At 41.8% G+C, this 22,550-nt stretch overlaps 1 protein-coding gene across 2 annotated transcripts; it reads left to right on the top strand.

Annotated features, from left to right (window-relative positions):
- Nucleotides 1–290: 290 nt before the first annotated feature.
- Nucleotides 291–17,902, top strand: lactbl1b (lactamase, beta-like 1b). 2 transcript variants are annotated; one of them, XM_052077118.1, is made up of 8 exons: nucleotides 291–423; nucleotides 2,528–2,610; nucleotides 4,508–4,712; nucleotides 6,470–6,576; nucleotides 8,218–8,375; nucleotides 12,916–13,163; nucleotides 14,517–14,622; nucleotides 15,813–17,902. In XM_052077118.1, exons 2-8 carry the CDS (start codon nucleotides 2,551–2,553, stop codon nucleotides 16,789–16,791), a joined length of 1,863 nt encoding a protein of 620 aa, XP_051933078.1. In that variant the 5' UTR covers nucleotides 291–423; nucleotides 2,528–2,550; the 3' UTR covers nucleotides 16,792–17,902. The 2 variants fall into 2 exon arrangements, with proteins under 2 accessions (XP_051933078.1, XP_051933079.1); XM_052077119.1 differs by lacking the exons at nucleotides 291–423; nucleotides 2,528–2,610 and adding an exon at nucleotides 3,323–4,406.
- Nucleotides 17,903–22,550: the final 4,648 nt, after the last annotated feature.

The raw sequence follows: 22,550 nt of genomic DNA, 5'->3' as shown, positions 1-22,550 counted from the left end.
TTGGTAAACTGCATGGGAGTGAGTGTTTTTTTTTCATTCAGTCAACTTGTCATCCCAAAGTGAAAATTCATGCACACACACACACACACACACACACCCACACATACACACACACACACACACACACACACACACACACACACACACACACACACACACACACACACACACACACACACACACACACACACACACACACAGAAAAGTGCAATGACAGATGTGGCCATTGGCTGTGCTGCTTAATCCAGAATGCTGGGTTTGATACGAGTCGGATTTAGTCATAACTATGAGACCAACATCTGTCAGGCGAGCATCCCGAGCTCCCAAACTCAGAACTGTAGCAAAGTGGAATATTTCGGGTTTTTTTAACCACGTCTCCGTGTCAAGAAAGACCCAAAAGCAGCGTCACCGATAGATCCTGAGGTAAGTGGACAAGGAGCGAATGACCATGGGGCATCTCATGGCCTAAAAAAAAGCAGTTTGACTCATTACGGGGTTTATATAATGTGCTTGTGTGCAGTCCTGCCTACAATAATTCTGCGACACTGGCTGTCACGGCAACGCGTTGGTTATTATTGCTTCATTGGAATTTACGAGTATATCTATAAGATTGATGAGTCTGTGTCTAGAAGCCACACACTGTAAAAAATAAAAATAAAAATTTAAAAAAATGATTTGGGAGTGTGTTACATTTTACCCATCATGAAAATGTACCTGATTATTTTCGGTAGTCAGTCTTTTAAAAAAAAAGAGTAATTTATACCGACACTCAGTGGTGTGGTTAGGCCTATTTTAATGGGCTGAAGCCTCCCTAGAATGTTCTTGAGCCCCCCTGGTTGCGACACAGCTCACGGACCTGCCTCGCACACGAGTCATCTGACAATTTGGAACAGAATGTAGGCCGCTTCGTAATTTCCATGGGGCACTTGTCTAGTTCTAGATTTTTATGATTTGATAGATTCTGGGTGTTCCTGGCCTCGCCCCAAAGCGCATCTGCAAATTTGGATTAAAAAATTAGGCCATATTTTGGTTTGGCGAAAATGAGGTTTATTTTGCTGTGTGGGTGGTTGAACGTAAATTTAGTGTATTCGATCAACATATTCCCCACTCTACGGATTTCTGTGTTGGACATCATGGTATTTGTTTCATAAATATGACACAAGCGTGGGACAATCTCTCTCAGTTGATTCAACATCATTTCATAGCTTTTGAATTAATGTCCTCATTTCTCAAAATATATGATTCAAATCTACCTAATTCAAGTGGCTGCAAATTGTTACCCTACATTTATTGAGTAGATTTCATGGGTTGATCTTTTTACAGTGCAAGTTTAATATGATGCTGGGCTGAATTACTACATAACTCTTCATATCAATTGACCGATGCTCATTGTGGCCATATCAAAGGCAAGATTTCCAACACACACTAGCTATAAATATTTAATGGTGCATTAAAGTTGAATGATACTTCAGGTCATTGGGTTTGTGGTGCATCATTGATATCATTGTACTGCAAAGGATGAGAAGAATAATTCTTGTGTACTTCCTAATAATCCCTAATGCATCTCAAATGATTTACACCAACTACCACCTAAAAACAAACAGTTGAATGGATGGATGGATGTTGTACTATGTTTCCTTGTCTTTTTTAAACAAATCGTTACTTTAGATTGTATGTAAACACTCAGGTCAACATTCAGGTCAATTCACCCAACCATTGCTTGTAAACATTGGGCTACAAACTGTATTGAACGGTATGACTCGGTTGATTAAATGGTTAGAATACAGTAAATGATTCAAGTGCATACAATTTAATAAAATCGCGAAACATGGCCTATTTGGCCCATTTTTTTTTACGATGTTTGTTTGACCAATGTTTGAAGAACCATAATTGGCAGATTTAATCGGTCGGGTCTCACTACAATACTGTGAACTAAAATAGTTAAACTACTCTTCTTTCGACATTGAAAGATGATACAGCCTCCTCGTGGATACACGTAGCAATATGTTGGTAAATTTAAAAAAAAAGACAGAGAACGCGAAACACATTGATATGCAATAACAGTTTTATATCATCTGGGGTTTTGATACATAATTAATATGGCTTATGGGGTTTGATCTGATATTCGGTCATGTGTTAAATAGCATTCTAATCTAAAATGATGCATGTCTTTTGTGATATTTTCAGTGAAAGCATCTGTCAGCATTATTTCTAGCGTGCATTTATTTATTTCAGCAATCAAATAAATAGTCATTGAAATAAAAATAATAATAATGGGCCATATTGTTTCCTATTGCAATAACTGGAAGATGTTGTCATTATAGAGCTGCATATGACTGCCTTATTAGAAACAGGGTGTGTTTCATAAACCGAGTTATATTTTATGTCTAGATGACGTAGGGGTGAGGTGGCGCTCACTAGCTGGTGCGCAATAGTGTGAATATCGCCATCTTGCACAAATACAGAATGTGAACACGAATACATTTGCAAATGCAAATGAGGCCCCGTTTCTGTGTTTTTGTGTCAGGTCACAGCCGGTGAATTGGAAGCATGGGCAAGGCCGGGAGTAAAGTGCTCAGGGAGGCCACCATGGATGGGCTTCAAGTGCAGGTGAAAAGGCGCGCATGTGCACGTGTGTGTGTGCGCCCTTTGTCACAGGTTATGTAACCCAGATTAGCACCTGCACACAATCCTTTTGGGAGTGAGCTTTTCCACAAACCACTCATATATTGTGATAACGCCCCATCCAAACCTCGGGAACAGAAAATGTAATTTAATACTGAGATTTTTCAACACAGATATCCCTTTTGTTGATTGATGATAAGACGGAGCCACATGTATTTTTTTAAAATCAAAACTGCAAGAATAAAGCCACAAAAGTCATCTTTAAGGAAGATATGTTCATTGCAACCTGCGGTACTAATTTAAATCTGTATTAGCGACATGAAAAATAGGAATCGCTCAGTGAAAACCATCTGCACCAATTGTATTGTTAGGATGCCATTGTTTGATCATAACTCAGTACATATTGACTTCAAGATGGCGCCTTGAGAGTGGCTGCCTTTCCAGACGCTCCTATATTTTATTGTTGTACTTCTTCCATTCATAACTTTGCTGCTGTCAATTGGGAATTTATCCATTGAGAGACTAATAAAGGATTTCTTACCTTCTTATCTTATATAAGGCGTAGTAGCCCTTAATGGCTTTGCTGTATTTGGCAAATACTGTCTGGCATTCGACACTTGGTATCTGGCTTTAAGACATGAATAGCAATTATTTTGTAACCTGTCAAATGTGGCTATGTATTTGTTTGCAATATCAACGGAAGAAAGACTCAAATATCTGTTAAGAAGCCATTTTAGTTGGCTCAGTTTCTGTTACGTGCATGAATGCTACGTGAGGGGATTTTCTTTGTGTGATTTACTGTATTTGTGAATGTCTGCCATCTGCTCATTTTTTTAAAATTATAAACCCACAAAGGCTGTGGGCACTTTCAATTGTGGCTGGCATTCAATAAGGAAAAAACTCAACTAAATTGTCAAGTGGTTTGATTCTGACTGAATGCAAAGGGTTGGACTATGTTGCATCCGGCACAGGGGAGCTCTTATGCTGCACACAAATTGAATAAACTGCCAACAGAAGTGAAGTCAGCCCCTAGTTTAATTACACCACTTTTAAAAACAAGTTCAAAAGGTTTTTTTTTCCCCAGACTTCATCTTGTCGTCAAAACATTTTTAAATGTTTCTCTTTTAGTTATTTCTTCACATTGCTTGTCAATATGTGCAGTCATATTTTCTGCTGACGTGTTGATAAATGCTGCTTCTGAATGTTGTTAAACTGTAGCGTTTGTAAATTCGTGTTGGTGTCCTGTCTTTGCTTGTGTGAAGCACATTGAGTTGCTTGGGTATGAAATGTGCTCGATGAAGTTGCATTGCCTAAATTTCCTCATTTGAACCACAATGGCCACACCGCAGTGACATACAGGTATAGAGACCCAACCCAGGGGTCCAATGCTGCGTCGTCTTGGGCAACATCCCACCACCGACCATCTCGCGGGATGCCCTCGGCAGAATGGACTGAAGCAAAGTGATTCACAGGGATTAGGGATTAAAATCCACCTCCCACACCCACCCCCAGCTGAATGCTTTGGTGGAGTAAATCTGGGGATTATGATGTCAACAGGCTCGAGCTACAGGAGAGGAAATTGAATTGTGTTGGGGAAAGAGTGGCACCGGCGGTCGGATTACAGTGCAGCACTAGCAAAAAGCAGACATGGCGGTTCGCAATTGTGCCATTTGTCAACATGTGACAAATGTTGAAAATAATGCGGAATGATGTTGAGGTGACTGATTGGGTGGTAAGAAGATTGCTGTGTCACTGTTAATCTCGGCCATCCCGCTCTGGAGGTGAGTATTGTGTGGAGTGCCAAGGGGATCACTTGTGTTTTGGATTCGAGTCATCTTTGAGCAAGATTTTTATGAATGAGTGATGTGTGTTTCGATTCAAGACAGCTCCTCCAGCCGCCGCCGCAGCCGCCGTCCCTCCGGCTCCTCCTCCTCCTCCTGCTCCCACTATCCCGTTCCAAGGAATCACAAAAACCAAGAAAATGAAGGTGAAATGGACCCAAGTGGGTTTGGTGTTCTTCCTCGTGCTGTCCATGGTGATGACGGGATGCTTCTTCTGGCAATATCAGCTTCCAAAGGTGCAGCCAGGTGAGTGCCTTTTCAGCCTTTTGGACAGGTTTTAGAGTCCTCAAACTGTTTCCAACAGTCAAAACCACCCCCCCCCCCCCAAAAAAAAAACGGGAGGGAGCTATCATATTATCGAGAATTTACTTTTTGATGACTTGTGTACAAATAGTTGGCTCTCTGGAGTGCATGCCCAGATTGCCCATCCATCAAATGTGATATTACATAAGTACTGTAAGGCATTCGTCAGCTAACTCGACACTTGATGATGAAAAGCTCTACTTGGGGTATTTGATGCTTTCAGATGGTTTTAGAGTGTTCAAACCATTGCCAACTGTCAAAACTAATCAAAAAGTCAGTACAGCGGACCAGGAATGTCAATGCTCAAAATAAAGCTGTGCCCATCTTTTAAAGGTGAAATACAGAAAATTTGCTTGCCTGTTGACAAATTGTAAAGACACATTTTAATGTGAGAAAATATTGAAACATCTCAAGATTTGTCCATATTACCTCTTAAATTGACTTTTCAAACAATAAATAGCACTGAATGTCTTGTCAGCATAAGATTGGGTTTTGCTTGTGAAAACTACATCCATACAAATTAGGAGTGCAACTCACACTAAAACCAGAGAGTTGTCCATTGGGGGGAAGTAAGCATTTGTCTCATGTCACTTTCATCTTCACTTGCACGAATAAAGGTAGTCACGCAATTTCGAGCTGTTGCCAACAATCTAAACAATTCAAGAAGCTAAAAATGTTTGTCGACTAGATTGCTAATGCTAACATCGTCATTTTGAGAAGGATTTGCCGACCTAAATCAAATTAAACTGAACTAAATTACTCAACCAATTAAATCTTTGGTCTATCTGAAGTAAGCCGTTATGTATACAGTATTGCCAAAAACATCAGAATTACTTTGGTTTAGCAATGTGTCCTCTGCATTGTCAGAATGCACAGATCCGTACTCTAATTGACACGTGTTATTTGGCAGGTGGGTGTGGAAGTGTGCACCTGGAAAGTACACAGGATCGCAAGGTTTTAGACAATTTTTAAAAATCTTTATTTTTCCCCAAAAAGGCAGAGCCTGCTTGAGACACAGAGTTGAAGACTGCTGTTGCTCCATTTTTTGAGACCCCGTATTTAAAATATGTGGCATAGTACTGTATCATATTTGACAGCATGATGCCTGCAAACCTTAGTACCAGTATACCATACAACATCCTTTTTTATTTATTTTTTCTTATTTTTGTGGGGAGAAGGGGTTGTGTAACATGGACACAGCTATGTTTATTCACACCTAAGGGTACTGCTCCCTACTCATTCTCTCGCTCACCTCTAAATAGGGCCACGCAACACAAGTGGCTATTTCTTTTAGTTTTACTTTTTACCGTTTTACATGATCAAAATTGCAATCCTTATTTCACATTTAGTCCATTCAATTTTATCTCTGGATATTAGAGTTTCTCGAATGCATCGCAGATGACAAATATCAGATTCGTAACTGTGAATAGAACTCCACACGTATTTGCCAAGTCCGGCCTCCGTGTGAAAAGATGAGCGCCACATGTCACAATGCAATGTTCTCATTTTCACGTTCAAAATGCAAATTATAGTTTGAGCATTAACATATTATGCAAGCACGACGGGGAAAGAATTGATGCCCTCCGATTGCCGCAACATATGGAATTTATTTTTCTTAGTTGTCAGGTGAAGTGTACATACATGCTCCCTGTAGTCAGTGTCTTTTCCCACTTGTTCTTGATTTCCATTTTGACGGCCAGATGAAGGGCTGGGTGACAATGCCAAATCCGAGATGAGGTGTCCTCGCTTTCCTGAGCCTGTTCCACTACAGCATCCCATTCCTGCTCTGAAAGAGTCACTGGAAAAGGTACGAGAGTGAGAGATTCAAGTCAGTGGGTGTACTGTATCTGTGCTAGACGTACGGAACAGATGCACTGCTAATCCTGAGGCGATATAGAGCACAGAAAAAGATTGAACATGGGGGGCGCGTGTGATCCCAGGGAATGCGCTTTGTAACTACACATCCACGACAGTAGGTGGCAGTCGCACTGTTTATTTTATTGTTTAGCCCAGGAAAATTAATGCTCTTCAAATATTATATATAATATAATATATATATATATATATATATATATATATATATATATATATATATATATGTATATATATATATATATATATATATATATATATATATATATATGTATATATATATATATATATATATATATATATATATATATATATATATATATATATATATATATATATATATATATATATATATATGTATATATACATATATACATATATATATATATATATGCCAAAATGTTTTCTTCTTCCTTGGGGGTGGCTAAATGTTTTCCTCGACATAGGGAGAGCATAACAAACAATAATTGAGAAGCACCGGATTCAAGGGACAATAATCTACGATTTGCATTTTGGCATAAGAAAAATAAAAAATAAATTCAAATAAGTGGAAGAGAGGTTTTTTTTTTGTTTGTCACTTTAGTTAGCAGGCAACTTTTCTACTCCTGCGGGATATCATGATACATTCATTCAGATGGTCAGAAACCTCTATTTGCACAGAGCAGCATGGATCATAGTGTCAGCAAAAAGGGAAAATAAATGTTATGCATCTGAAAATCTTCTAGAGTGTTATATTTTTGTTTGTTTATCCGTTTGATAGTTTGCGGGTTACTTTCATTTTCACTGGAAGCTTGGATTGGACCGACAGGTCTGTACCATTTGAATGTTAAGGTGAGGGGACGCTTAAATTGTGACAGGAAATAATAATCATAATAATAAAAATAATAATAATACATCTCATTCATAATACACTGAGCGAAATCTCAAAATGCTACATTTCCTCAACAAAAAAAAATGATTTAAAAAAACATAGCAGTCTAAAATAGCTTTGCAATAAATAAGGGGAAATAAATGAACAGAAGTAGAAAACATTTCAGAACGCTGTATTTTTCTTTGTTTCCCCATTGCATTCATGGTGGATAGCGAAATATGCTGTTATCTTTTGCATTATGAGGCAGATAACGTTACGTAACTGTCATTAAAGGCACTTATAGATGAGCACCATATGGGTCTGAGCTATAAATGTTTAAAAAAAAATCCTGCCAAAGAGCAAAAATGAATTGAGGAGGGAAAAAAAGGAAAAAGCAAAAATAAATAGAGGAAAAAAAATAACAAAAAGTGCTTTCTAACCAGTACAGTCGAAACAACATTTCCCGTGTGCTTCCCTCAAGGAAAAAAGAACATTTATTCTTTACTTCTTTGCATGTTTTCTGCCAGCCGAGCGAGACGCGACAGAACATATGGAAGCTAATGACATCATTGTGAAGGTTTCAGGACGCACTGGTTGACTTGACAGACGCTTGAACATATGCTGCTTTAAGAAGCGTCGGCCAGTCTGGCATCATTGGATCATTCCAACATGCATTGAAAATTGGTTTTTTTCCATCCCTGAATGTGTTGTCTGTTGCCCCTGCAGGTGGACATTTTGCTTCGCCAGAGCATCAATCCAGTTAGTCTCCCGGCTCTCTCCGCCATAGTCATCCTGAACGACACAGTTTTATGGACCGGCAATTTTGGCAAAAGGAACAGCTCAGATGCATTCTCAGGACCCCCCAATGAGTATACCATCTACAGGTGATTTTACAATATAATTTTGTTTCTACATTTATTTATTTATTTAGTTCTTTTCGTAATTTTGTTCATGGAAGCATATGCATTCCAAGGGAAAAAGTGTCACAATGCAGCAACGTGCATGTATCTTGGCGACCTACTTGGAGCAAATCTCATGAACAGCAGTTCATTGGAACAAATTCCCTGGAATTTGCTCAAAGTGGCAACTTCAAATAACCACAAACCCCTTTTCTAGCTCATTTTTGGGTGTTTGGTTCTCTAAGGCTTTTCTGTCTGTCCCGTAAATTAATTTTCAATTTTTCCTCCGGTGGAATCGTGGTTGACTGGTTTGCACATTTTCCCCATGCCTGCATGGGTTTTCTCCGGGTACTCCGGTTTCCTCCCGCATTCCAAAAACATGCATGGCAGGTTAATGGAATCCTCAAAATTGTCCCTAAGTGTGATTGTGATCATCAATGGGTGTTTCTCTATGTGTGCCCTGCGATTGGCTGCCAACCAGTTCGTGCCCGAAGGCACCTAGGATAGGCTCCAGCATGCCCGCAACTCTCATCAGAATAAAAAGATTGGATAATGGATGCATGGATTTTTTTCCTACACCAATCATCTTGTAGATTCCTCCCGAAAGCCATTCCGCAGGCTCTGTGATTCTATCTACACTTGAAAAAAATCAGGAAAAAAAATAAAAGAGAAAAAGCAAGTTTCTCCATAATTCAGGAGTCTATTTTTCTCAGCATTGGCTCATTTTAAACACAGTTATCTTAAATGTATAATGTAAGCAGAAACAAATCTAGTTCTACTTTACAGGGACGATGTAATTCTGTGTCGACTTTGAATTAGCTTGAGCTGGTGGTCACAAAATTATTTAGTTGTAGAAGAATGCATAGACAATCCACATGTGGCTCAGAACAAGGAAATCATTCAGTCCTTTTAAGACAAGATGATGGTGACGCTCCATTTTACACACTGCGAGATGATTATGTAATTGTGTTGAAAAAGGCAGGCAATTTATTTCTATTTGCTGAGATATAGGCAGCTTTCTACTTGGACGTGTATCGAGACGCTGCTGTCAATGGCAACCAGCTAGCAGGGAAAGACACAGTGACCATTCATACAACAGATTAAGTTAAGGCTTTTTGTAAGTAGGTCGGCTTTGTGTTCAATTAAATGGTCAATTTCTGATGAGACGAGATCATTATTTCTGTATTCTTAATTTTTGTGACGTTATTTTAGGGTTTGGGTGTGCTGTGAGGTTTTTCTCATGTAAAATGGGGGCCTTAGGGGGGCAGATCTGGTCCACTAATCATTAAACATGGCCCACAAAAGCCACTAGAGTGTCCTATATATATTTTGTGACAAAAGGATGAAAATTTGTACCAAAATATTAACATTTAAAATATATTACAAGCATTTTCTCACCGAATCCCTTCTTAATATAAATTAACCGAAAGCTGTATCCTTAAATATTTGGTTGCAAAAATTGACATCACTTGTGACTGTAAATTCAATTTGTTATCGTTCAAAAGTGTGAACGTCACTTAGAAATGATTTTTTTAAGTCACTGTTTTTTTTCTCAATTATGATAACCTTAAAATAAACAGAAAGACATTTCAGTCTTTCTCGTCGAGAGAGTTTTCATTCCATTGCTACACTAATGACAGATTTATGTGCCACTCAAGAAGAGAAGTGCCTTCTCCCAACAACTGCTTTTATTATGCCTTGAAGGGATTAAAGCTCTGGCAGCCTTTGAACCTTTATTAATCTTTAATGAGAAAAAAAGACAAATCTGTTCTCCTTGGCTTTTGTAAATCCCTCCATGTTGAGTTGGGTCCGTTACCACACTTTGTGAAGCCAAGTGTCTCAGACTTGGGTTTTAAGTTGGGCGGTGAATTTAAAGTGGATAAGCATAACTCCAAAAGTCCAGCTTTTGACACCTAAAGGTAAAGACCTTTGACAGACGAGCACTTTGAATCAGAAATCCATGGCTTCATCCCACCTTGGCTGGATTACTGTAATGCAGACCTCCCTCAAACATCTCCAGTTGTTTCTTTCACCTGTTATTGTTCTTAAGATAAGATAAGATAAGATAAGATAAGATAAGATAAGATTCAGAATCCTCTTTATTGGCCAAGTATGGAGAACACACAAGGAATTTGTCTCCGGTATAACACGCTGCATTAGTATCATTGTAAATGTCAGGTTTGTCCAATTTGACACTCAGGAATAAACAAAAGGAGGAGACAGGAGACTCGATTCTGGTACCAGGAGGGAACGAGGAGAAGCGTTCGGTTTCAGTTCTCGGCACGTAACATTAACGATCTCCCCCTTCACCTCCTCATTTATTGGGAAAGCTACTACATAGATGTGTCCAACCTAAAGGGTGGGGGCTGTTGAACAAACACTGAACTTGTTTGACTATGTGTGTGTATGTGAGTGCAAATTACGTACATGTGTGCAATTGTCACAAAAACATCACGCCGCAGCTGGTGTTGATGGCTCCATTCACTGTTCACCCTTGCTCACTGTTTAGTCTTAACACTTATCTCTTCCCAACCACGTCCTCGGAAAGGTGGTTGCGTCCCTAAACTTCAAAACAGTGCACTAAGCATTCTTGATTATAAAAGTGAGTATATAATGGATAAAATGTGAGTACATAAAGAATGTATCTTTATTAAAAGCAGAAGCGTTCTTCATTGCAGGCATTGTCAATTAATGATTGCAAGCATAAGCGTTCTTCTTTGCAAGCATAATCAATTTATCATGTCAGGCATAAGCGAATGTATGATGACTAAAAATAATCAATCCAACAGTAAACAAGGACATGACAAATAGGCATGCAAGGACATTTGGTAAAGTAAGTGAGACATTGTGCAAAGTATCAAGCAGAGCTAAAGTGATCAGTGGTTGAATACAATACGATGACAGTTTGTACAGTTGGTGCAGAAAATCACTCAACCATTTTAGAGTGAGCTTTAGAGCTCATCAGCTAGTTCCTGCGGAAGGCTGGTAAGGTGGTGGTTCGCCGCCCTCCGGGCGGCTCATCGGCTAGTTCCTGCGGAAGGCTGGTAAGGTGGGCCTTCGGCCCACAAAAGTGTTGTTGCTTGGTTCAACTTTTTGTTCATCTTCATTGCTTATCGCAAAAATAAAGAGATGTTTAGCTCTACTAAATAACTAACAATTTTATTGCCATGCTTGTGGGTAGACAACATTTTTTCGCTAAGATGCCCGCGCGATCGTAGTGAGCCACTGCCTGAGCGGCGCAGTGGCGGCGCGCAGTGGCGGCGCGCAGCGGCGCGGTGAAGTAGGTACGTTTTGAAAAGGGACAGACGGAAGGACAGACCGCGTGCGGGACGACGCGCAATATATACTGTATATAGATATGCAACTGCATGTATGCCGCGTAATGTGGCTGTGCTATTTATAACGTATGGACTGAGTCCAGGTTTTCACGTGTGTTTATTTAACAGCCTGACAGCAATCGGTAGGAATGAGCGGTGGTATCTCTTTCTTGCAGTGCGGGTGCAACAGTCTCTGGCTGAAGGAGTTACCCAGTGCTGTCAGGGTGGGCTGGAGGGGGTTGGAGGGAAAGTCCATCATAGCTTTTAGTTTAGCTAGCATCCTCCTGTTGCCCACCTCCTCCACAGTGTCCAGGGAGCAGCCCAGGACAGAACTGGCCCTCCTGACCAGTCGCTCCAGTCTCTCTCTGTCCTGGGCTGAGATGCTGCCTGACCAGCAGACAATGGCAGACATAATGGTTGACCCCTGAACCCCAAAAGACCTTAGTTTCCTGAGTAGGAATGGGTAAAGTGCATAAAGTGCTCTATGAAGAATTTGAGTTGAATTTAAAAGTATTGCTTTTCTTTTAAAAATACCGACATTGTATGGATTGGTTCACACTCAGTGACGGTGTGGATGAAGGTGTGAATGGTTGTTTGTCTCGATATCTACCCTGTGAGTGACTGGCAACCAGTTAAGGATGTTGTCTGCCTACTGTCCAAAGTCAGCTGGGAAAGGCTCCAGGAACTCCCCGCGACCCTGTTCAGGATAAGCAGTGTTGAAAATGGATGTCATTGTTGAAGTGTTGAAAACGGACATTGTATTTCATAACAATCCAATGGAGAATGGATTGTTTGTAAAGTAGTGTATGCAATATAACGTGATGACATGATCATACATTTCTATATCTGACCCAATGTTGCTGACGGTGTATTGGTACACTCATCTGACTTGTGTGCGCGCAGTGTGGGATCCGTTGCCCCTCAGTGACGGGTTGGATGTGGGTGTGACTGGTTGTTTGTCTCTAAATGTGCCCTGCGACTGACTGGTGACCAGTTCAGGGTGTAGTTCGCCTGAAGTCAGCTGGGGTATGTTCCAGTGCCACCCCTCACGCCCATCTGACCCTGTTCAGGATAAGCATCTTTGATTATGGATGGATTTATATTTTTCCCATATATAGCAACCATCTGAGGGGAACCATAACAACAACATGTCTCGTGATGAAAGCTTAAGCTGCTCAATGAGTAACTTTGCTTTTTCTTGTTTTCAGAATAGCCAGCCTGTCCAAAATCTTCCCCACGCTGATGCTGTACCGGCTGTGGGAGGAGGGCAAGATCGGCTCACTGGACGACCCGCTGGAGAAGTACGTGGACAACTTCACCATCAAGAACCCCATGGGGAGGACCCGCGAGTCGGAGCTAAAATATGTGACGGACGGCCTGATCTTTCTGGACAGCGGCGAGGTGCCTATTCGCTCCTCCTCGGTGACGCTGCGCAGGATGGTCAGCCAGCTCTCTGGTGATTTCTACATCCAGACTCATTAACGTTTAATAGTTTAGGAGATTTGTAACATAAGGGAAGCATGGTGGACTGCTGGTTTGTCGGTCTGCCTCACCGCTCGGAGGTTGATGTTCGAATTTTGCCTTGTATTTTTTTAATGTACCATCAATTAAAACTACCTATGGAGCAGAAATGTTCCTAATTCCCCATCGATTCTGAAGGCTCTCAGCTTCCTAAGGTCCCTTCACTCCGATTCCGTTTGAAAATGTTATGGCTTGTTTTATTTATTTATTTATTTATTTATTTATTTATTTATTTTAACACAGGTAGATATTCCAGCATAATTTCAACAAAGCTCCTGAAAATAAAAATAATATCGTGAAAATGTTTTTGGCAAGTGCACATATCTTGATAAAACTGAATTTTGGGAGTCCCAAACATGACGACTTTCTCAGTCACGCCCCTCAAAAGAATTGAGCTCCCAACACCAGTTTCAGTAATTGACATTACATTGGAACGAACATCCAGTTTTTTATCGGACAGCAACGATGTAATAGTGAACTGTGCTTCATATTTTTGCATTTTTTAAAATCCAAATTGTCCCTTTTTTATTCAAATATGTTCATTCATTCATTCATCTTCCGAACCGCTTGATCCTCACTAGGGTCACGGGGGGTGCTGGAGCCTATCCCAGCTGTCTCCGTGCAGTAGGCGGGGGACACCCTGAATCGGTTGCCAGCCAATCACAGGGCACACAGAGACGAACAACCATCCACGCTCACACTCACACCTAGGGACAATTTAGAGTGTTCAATCAGCCTGCCACGCATGTCTTTGGAATGTGGGAGGAAACCGGAGCACCCGGGGAAAACCCACGCAGGCCTGGGGAGAACATGCAAACTCCACACAGGGAGGCCGGAGCTGGAATCGAACCCGGTACCTCTGAACTGTGAAGCCGACGTGCTAACCACTGGACTACCGGGCCGCCCTATTCAAATATGTATTTTCATTTATTTTTTTTTAGTTTTCACAATTTGGACATTGATTGGACAGCAACAATATGACAGGAGCAGGTCCCTCCACATTTGCTCTGACTCACTCGCATGATTGCATTGACTGTAATTGCGGGACCCCTAAGGACGTAACTACGGTGACAGGTTTGACACCCATAATCTAGACAGTACAGCACCTTGTGTTCTTTCGTGGCCTGCATGATAAGAATCAGAGCTATTTAATGGCTGTTTGTGTGGGAGAATTGATCGGTGCAAGAATATGTAGAAGAAGGGCAACATATTGACAGAAGTTTGTGTGTATATCTGTGACAAGCATACAAATGCTGTGGTCAATTCTCTGATTCATTTTCAACACTAGGCCTGCCCAGGAGACTCAGGGCAACAAACCTCCTCTGGAAAGGAAAGACTCAGTCAGCGATCAACCTTCTGCAGGACGATGTCCTTGTCGCCGATCCGGGAACCAAGTAGGGCTCTGGTTATTCTAACTAGCGGTTCTAGACAGTTTTACCTGGAGTTGCTAGTGGTTGAGTGAGTTCAGTTGGGAGAGTGAAGGATAGTACCCTCCCCACGAGCAGACAAATGCAAATGCACGCACACACACTCGTACAGACAAACTCTAATCCTGTTTTTTATTGTCTGCATCCCCTGGCAATTTTTATGCATATTGCGTTTAAATGACCTTTTTTTTTCCTCAAATCACCATAACAACACAATATATTGTAATGAACTGGGTTATGGCTGTTTTATTTGTTATGTGATGCCATCGTTGTTTCCAAAATCTCGTTTAGTATTGCCAGGCACAACGCCTCAATGATAGCTAGGTAGCATTACCGCGGCACTTGGACAAACCTCCAATCATCTAAAAACATGATTGCTAACTACAAAGTACTATTTCACATAAGTATTGACACTTGACCGACCATTTGAACAATTCTTACAAAAAGTGTAAGGAACTTGCAGGTGAAGCAGCAACGTGAAATGAAAATGTATGAAAATAAATAGCTCTGTGAAGTGTTTTACAGCAATCGTAGTTTTAGAAAACGGAAAAATCAAGATTTAAAAAAATATATGTTACCTGTCACTCATTATCATTATTTGAAGTTCAAAAGAAAAAAAGTGCATCCTCAAGACATCTACCATCAAGCAGGTCACGAGTGTGAGGTGCCAGCAGATAACATCTCAAATTGATTCATTTTAAATGATCACTTCGTCGAGACCATTGGGTTTTAAAAACTGTCAATTGCTCATATGCACCAAAATGCCTAAATGTAGTCAGTTTATGTGAGCATGAATAAAAAGGTGCATGTGAATTTTAGTGTACATTGATAACGGTTTATTTCCATCTATTTACGAAGAAAAATAGCGCTTTGCCCACTTTGGGGCAAAAAACATCCATGGATTATGGAGAACAAGGAGATGGTCATAGCTCTTCAGTAAGCTTTTTAAAAGAGGATAAAGAATATATGTCTCTGAGCACTGTTTTGTAATCTTCTCTGCATGTATTGCTTGATGGTTTGTGTTTAAAAATCCAATGTTTAAAGGGGTGGAACACAACGCAGCTGTTCATTATCCCGTCAATGGCGTTTTGCCTTGTTTGTTAACATTTCTCTAAATAGACTTTTAATATAATTCAACTCTACGCTTCTCTTTCCAGATGTCACTACAGCAACCTCGCCTTCTCACTGCTGGCTCACGTGATGTCCGAGCGCGTGGTCAACATGGACTACCAGCGCTGGGTATCAGACAACATCCTGGACCGTCTGGGCATGGAGGACACCGGCTTTGACATCACGCCAGGCCTCCAGGGCCAGGTGGCCGTGGGTGTGTACTCCAATGGGAAGCCCGCCCCACTCTATGACTTGGGCTGGTATCGCCCATCGGGTCAGATGTTCTCCACAGCGGCAGACCTGGCCAAGCTGGCCATGATGCTGCTGGGTGCCTATCACCGCAAGCTTCTGGATCCTGACTCTTTGAAGATCATGCTCACGCCGCTGTTCAAGTGCGACAAGGACTACTTCGCCAACCGCACGGGGACGCCGTGGGAGGTGAATGAGCTGCTGGGCTACGAGATGGTGCGCAAAGATGGCGACCTTGACGGCTATTCGGCCACATTCTCCCTGGTGCCACGACTCAAGCTTGGACTGGTTGTGCTCATGGCCGGAGGTCGGTCCCAGAAGCAGGACGTTGTGGCCAAAGCCTACCGTCACATCGTCCCTGCCTTAGAAAATGCATTCAGGGATGCCCAGAGGGTGCTGTTCGCACCCCCAAATCCAGAGGCCTATGTAGGCTTCTTCACCTACAGCAACATCACCTTCTACGAAATAAAAGCCGGCTCGGACGGCATTCTCACCATGCAGCAATTCGGCCCTCAAATCGAAGAGCTGATTCCGAAAACGTACCGGACCATAAAACTCAATTTCCTGGTGGAGCGCATCTTCAAGGTGGTCTTTGAAAGGGAGTACCCCTGCGTTCTTAGGGTGGGCTCGGCCTCAGTTTCCCTGGAGGCGCAGGATGGGCAACTATTCAACTTCTATGCATACGACAAGCACGGCATGTCCCCTGGGTTTGATGCGCCGGGGTTGAACACATACAATGTGGTCAGGATAGCACGCAAGCCGTCCTTCTCCAGTTGAGTCGATTCTCTCTAAAGCAGACTTGTTTGCATCGTGGCCTTGAGGGGGTTGTTATGAATGAAGGTGGTCATGCAGACATGCTGTGAAAGTTACTCATCTCATTTTCTGATGCTGGTAACGCATCATTTTGTCTCCTACCTGTACGCCATTTCTTTTATTTTTTACTTTTCATCTGCTCTCCTTAAGCTACTTTTGAGACATCATGTCTTCTTTTTCCCGTTTTTTAACACCACTGACAACACGGTTTACAGTGAACCCTTGCTATTTACAGGAGTTACCGGCTAATGATAAGGTTGTGACCAAACACAAAATATTGCACCGCGTGTGGCGCATATGTGTTTGCTCGCGGTTGAACTACACGGGTTGCTTTGAGCTGAGAAAAGGAGGAGCTCTTCAATGTTTGAACATTGCTAGTTGTGTTCTTGCTTTGGCGGCTAAATGCTATCTTGATGGACTGTTCAACAGCTAAAAACAAGTCAGTCCACTCACCTGATACATCATCTTCCTTGCTTCCCATTCTCTTCTTGGCTTGGTCCCAGCCACTAGTGAAAGCCGGCTGAGTTGTGAACCTCAATGATCCATTCATTATCTGAACCGCTTTATCCTCACAAGAGTCGCGGGCATGCTGGAGTTTATCACAGTTGTCTTGGGGCAGTTGGGTACCCTGAACTGGTTGCCAGCCAAGACTGCAATGATATTGTCCCGCATTGCTCTTAGTTCACCACGCTGTTTGCCTTTTTTATTTCATAACTTTTTTTGGCTCTGTGTCTGTGCGTGTGCAGCTGTGGCTTTATTTGATGTAGTACGTACATTCTCAACACCAATTATGCGTTGGTAACGCAACACTGCCAAAAGTCCTCATCGCTTCAAACGCTTCATTCACGCTGCCAGTCATGCAACTGTGTAAACTGCATTGACTATACAGTAATCACCCCTTTATCGTGAGGGTTACTTTCCAAAAAGAACCCCCAATAAGTGAAATCCGTAAAGTAGTCATCTTTATTTTTTACAATTATTACGAATACAATACTGTATTCAATTAAGCCAAAGATTAAACCTGTATTCAGGCTTAAGCATTAAAATATACATATATATATATATATAATAATAATAATAATAATACATTTTATTTGTGGGCGCCTTTCTAGAAACTCAAGGACACCTTACAACAAGCAGTTAAAATCACGAGTACAATGTTAAAAAACTACATCAAATAAGATAAGAAAAAATACAACAAAATAAATAAATAAAACAATGGCTTTATGGTCTGAGTGAATAGGCTTGTCGAAACAGATGTGTTTTGAGGCGGGATTTGAAATGTGTTAATGAGGCTGTATTACGAAGGTCAGCGGGGAGTGAGTTCCATAGCTGGGGAGCAGAGCGACTGAAGGCTCTATTTCCCATGGTGACGAGGCGAGCAGGGGGGACAGAGAGGAGGACAGAGGAGGAGGAACGAAGAGAGCGGACAGGCGTAGGAATATGGATGAGGTCAGATAGGTATGGAGGGGCTAGGTCATGAATGGATTTGAATGTGAGTAGCAGGATTTTATATTGAATGCGGTGTAAAATGGGAAGCCAGTGGAGATGTTGGAGGACAGGTGTAATATGGTTTATGTATGGCGTGAGTGTGATAATGCGGGCGGCTGAATTTTGGACCAGCTGAAGCTTATGGAGGGTTTTTTGAGGGAGACCAAACAGAAGGGAATTACAGTAATCGAGTCGCGAGGTGACGAGGGTGTGTACAAGTATAGCAGTGGACTGAGGAGTGAGAGAAGAGCGGAGCCGGTGGATGTTTCGAAGATGATAATATGCAGAACGAGTGATGTGGTTGATATGTGAGGTGAAGGAGAGGGTGCTATCAAGGATGACACCCAGACTCTTGACCTGAGGGGAGGGGGAGATGGAAGAGCTTTCGAAGGGAATGGAGAAGTTGTTTATTTTGTTTAGATTGGATTTAGTGCCTATAAGGAGGAATTCAGTTTTATTGCTATTCAGTTTGAGGAAATTTGAGGTGAACCAAGATTTTAATTCCTGCAGGCAGTTGGTTAGGGAGGATGGTGGAAGTACGGTATTAGGTTTGGTAGAGATGTAGAGCTGGGTGTCATCCGCGTAGCAATGAAAATGAATGTGATGTTTCCTGAAGATATTACCCACGGGAAGAAGATAGATTAGAAATAGCAATGGGCCAAGGACAGAACCCTGAGGAACACCTGAAGTGAGGGGAAAGGGGTGAGATCTAAAACGTTTGAGCTGGATAAACTGGGTGCGGTCAGAAAGATAGGAGCGGAACCAGGAGAGGGGGATGCTGGTGATGCCAATGGAGGAGAGTCTGTCGAGGAGGATGGAGTGAGAGATGGTGTCAAAGGCTGCACTGAGGTCAAGCAGGAGGAGGATGGCGAGTGAACCGGAGTCAGCAGAGAGAAGAAGGTCATTGCATATTTTGAGGAGGGCAGTTTCAGTACTATGGAGGGGACGGAAGCCAGATTGAAATTGTTCGTATAGCTTATTGGAGGAAAGATGGGTGTGAAGTTGAGCAGCTACTGTTTTCTCTAGAAGTTTGGAGATGAACGGAAGGTTTGATATGGGACGAAGGTTGTTCAAGTCGCAGGGATCAGAGCCAGGTTTCTTCAGTATGGGAGTGACAGCAGCAGTTTTGAGATGAGATGGTACAATGCCAGTAGAGAGGGAAGTTTGAATAATGTTAGTGATGAGAGGGGAGAGGGCCGGGATAGAAGCTTTGACTAAAACAGTAGGGAGAGGGTCAAGCTGACAAGTAGAGGATTTGGACTTCTGGATTAAGATGGAGATTTGGTGGACAGATGGGGATGTGAATGCAGAGAATAGGTGGGTAGGAACCGGGGAGAATGGAGAAGGAGGGTTAGGAGCAGCTGAAGGGGTGAGTTGCTGGTGGATAAGTTGGATTTTGGATGTAAAAAATGAGGCCAGAGTATTACAAAAATCAGTGGAATAGAGATGTGAGGGAAGAGTGTCAGCAGGTTTAGTGAGTTTAGAAATGAGTGAAAAGAGTGATCTGGGGTTGCCTTCATTGGAACTGATTAATCCAGAGTAGAAGATTGATTTGGCTTTGGATATTGAGTCCTTGTAATGGAGAAAGTGGGTAGTGTACATTTCTTTATGAATGGCGAGTCCAGTTTTTCTATATAATCTTTCAAGTTGACGGCCTTTTGATTTAAGTTGTCTGAGGGTAGGGGTAAACCAGGGTGCTGTTTGGTTGAAGGAGACAGTTCGGGTTTTGAGTGGGGCCAGGATATTGAGAATGTTATGGAGATTTGTATTGTAGTGTGTCAAAAACTCATCTGTTGTAGAAAGACAATCAGTACTGGGGAGGTTGTTGATAAGTGATTCTAAATTGTCCGGGTTAATGTCCTTGATTTTACGGAAATGTATAATGCGTTGTGGGTTGGATTTGAAAAATGACAGGTTAACATTGAATGAAAGCAATAGATGATCTGTGTATGGGAGGAGATCGGTTTTACAGTTTGTTGGTAATAATCCAATACAGCAGATCAAGTCCAGAATATGTCCTTTACTGTGTGTGGGAAAGTTGACATACTGTTGAAAACCAAAACTGTCCAGACAGGAGGTAAAGTCTTTGGTAAGTGAGTCATTGATATTGTCCATGTGTATATTAAAATCTCCTAAGAGAATCACATTTGGTGATAGTGTATACAGATGAGTGAGGAGTGTAGTAATGTCAGTGATAAAATTCTTGTTTGGTTTTGGTGGACGGTAAATAGTGGCAATCAGTGTGGGAGTTGATCCAGAGAGCTGTATAACAGTCGCTTCAAAAGATAAAAAAGCAGGCACATTTACAGGTGCAAATTTCCAATCCTCGCGCAGAATCATCGCGAGGCCGCCTCCCCTCCCAGTCGTGCGCGGCACAGCGTGATAAACAAAGCCCGGTGGAGTAGCTTCATTAAGAGTACCATAATCATCTGGCTGCTGCCAGGTCTCAGTCAGACACAGAATGTCAAACTCACGGTCTGTCAGGAGGTCGTGGACGAACTGGCCCTTGCTCGTAAGGGAGCGGATGTTCAGTAGGCCAACGTTGACAGGAGTGCAGCTGCGAGCGACCGCGATGCTATCCGACCTCGGGACGCGTGTCAACACAGAGGCATCCGCACGGCGTCCGGTGTTCTTCCGTGGGCGGCGAGCGGTGGACCAGAACGACCTGATGGAGCTGGAGTTGTCGTATTGATAGTTTCGGCGTGAGCCCCGGTGAGTGCACCTTCGCCGGGGCACGTAAAGGATGTCCGGGTGTTGGAGCAGAGCAGGCGGTGGTGGACCGTGTTGATTAAAGTTGAGTTTGAGCTCAGTGGCTGCATATTGGTGAAGCGCTTCCAATGAGTGGTGGAAAACACACAGAGCGAACCAGCAGAAAGCAAGCCACTCACAGCTGATTGACATAGCCGGACCGGAGTAATGAAGTCGGGAAGCGGCAACAGTTAGTGGGTAAGCTAGCCGCTAGCCGCAACTCAACGACAACTCAATACTCGATGACAGGTAATGACAGTTCGGCCGATCGAGTGTGGATTGATCATTGTTCACTCGGTGACCATAAAAGCAGGTCGACATAAAATATGTCGGCTATAAAAGATAAAAAATTGACATGAAATGGACTTAAAAATCAAAAAATCACGGGGAGTAGCGGCGTCCAAAATTCGCCAGCGTTCATATATATATATATCTATATATATATATATATATATATATCATATATATATATATATTTATATATATATATATATAAAACAACTGCCAGTTTTTAGAAATACTTTTGTCAGTTTGTGGGTTTTGTCATGGAGAAAATTTCACAAGCTGTACAGTGATGAGATGAGGCGTGTGTTGACATTAGTCTAAAGTCCCCTAGCCAATCAGGCTGCTGAACACAATACACTGTAAGAAAAAAATGCACGCAAAAAATCCATGAAACAGCAAAGCAGTGGCAAATGATCCATGTTATAGCAAGGGATGACTGTATATGGAAACTTGCCTCCAGAAATGATCGGCGAGCGTTAGATCTGACCGCAGTAAAAACCTTAGAATAATTAAAACCACGGGTGTCAGACTCTTGTCCTCGAGGGCCGTTATAATGCATGTTTTCCATCTCTCCCAACTGCAACACACCAAGTTCAAATGATTAGGATCATTTCCAGGCTACTACAGAGCTTGCTGATGTGCTGATCATTTAAATCTTGTAAAATCACCCTTAAAAAAATAAATGACAGATGTTTTGATCTAGGCTAAATGCAATGTGAAAATACTGATTACTTTTTTAGTTTTTGACTTTGTGGCGCTGTAAATATAGTGGCAGTGTTTTTTTAATGTAAATACATGCAGCAATGTGCAAAAGTAGGAATAGATTTTATACAGGATGTCCCAAAAGTAACTATAGACCAGGTGTCACCAACATTTTTGAGGGTGAGAGCAACTTCATGTGTACCGATTGTGTGAAGGGCTACCAAATTGATACACGTCTGAAATAACATATTTGTCCAAAATACCTTCAATAATATGAGGATGGGTTATTTTTAATACTTGATGATTTAAATTGTCAGACTTTGATCGTGTTTCGAAATGTCTCACAGTACTGCCAATGTTTGCATTTTTAAATCATAATTTCTACTAGCAAATCACAATGTCCAGGCACTGGCGGGCTACTCAAGTGGTCTTCACGGGCTACCTGGTGCCCGCGGGCACCATGTTGGTAGACCACTGCTATAGACCATCAGCATTTG

Source organism: Hippocampus zosterae, chromosome 9 (genome assembly GCF_025434085.1).
Source record: "Hippocampus zosterae strain Florida chromosome 9, ASM2543408v3, whole genome shotgun sequence".
NCBI classification, from domain to species: domain Eukaryota; kingdom Metazoa; phylum Chordata; class Actinopteri; order Syngnathiformes; family Syngnathidae; genus Hippocampus; species Hippocampus zosterae.
The sequence above is the reverse complement of the archived record's forward strand: the minus strand, read 5'-3'. Positions and strand labels throughout refer to the sequence as shown.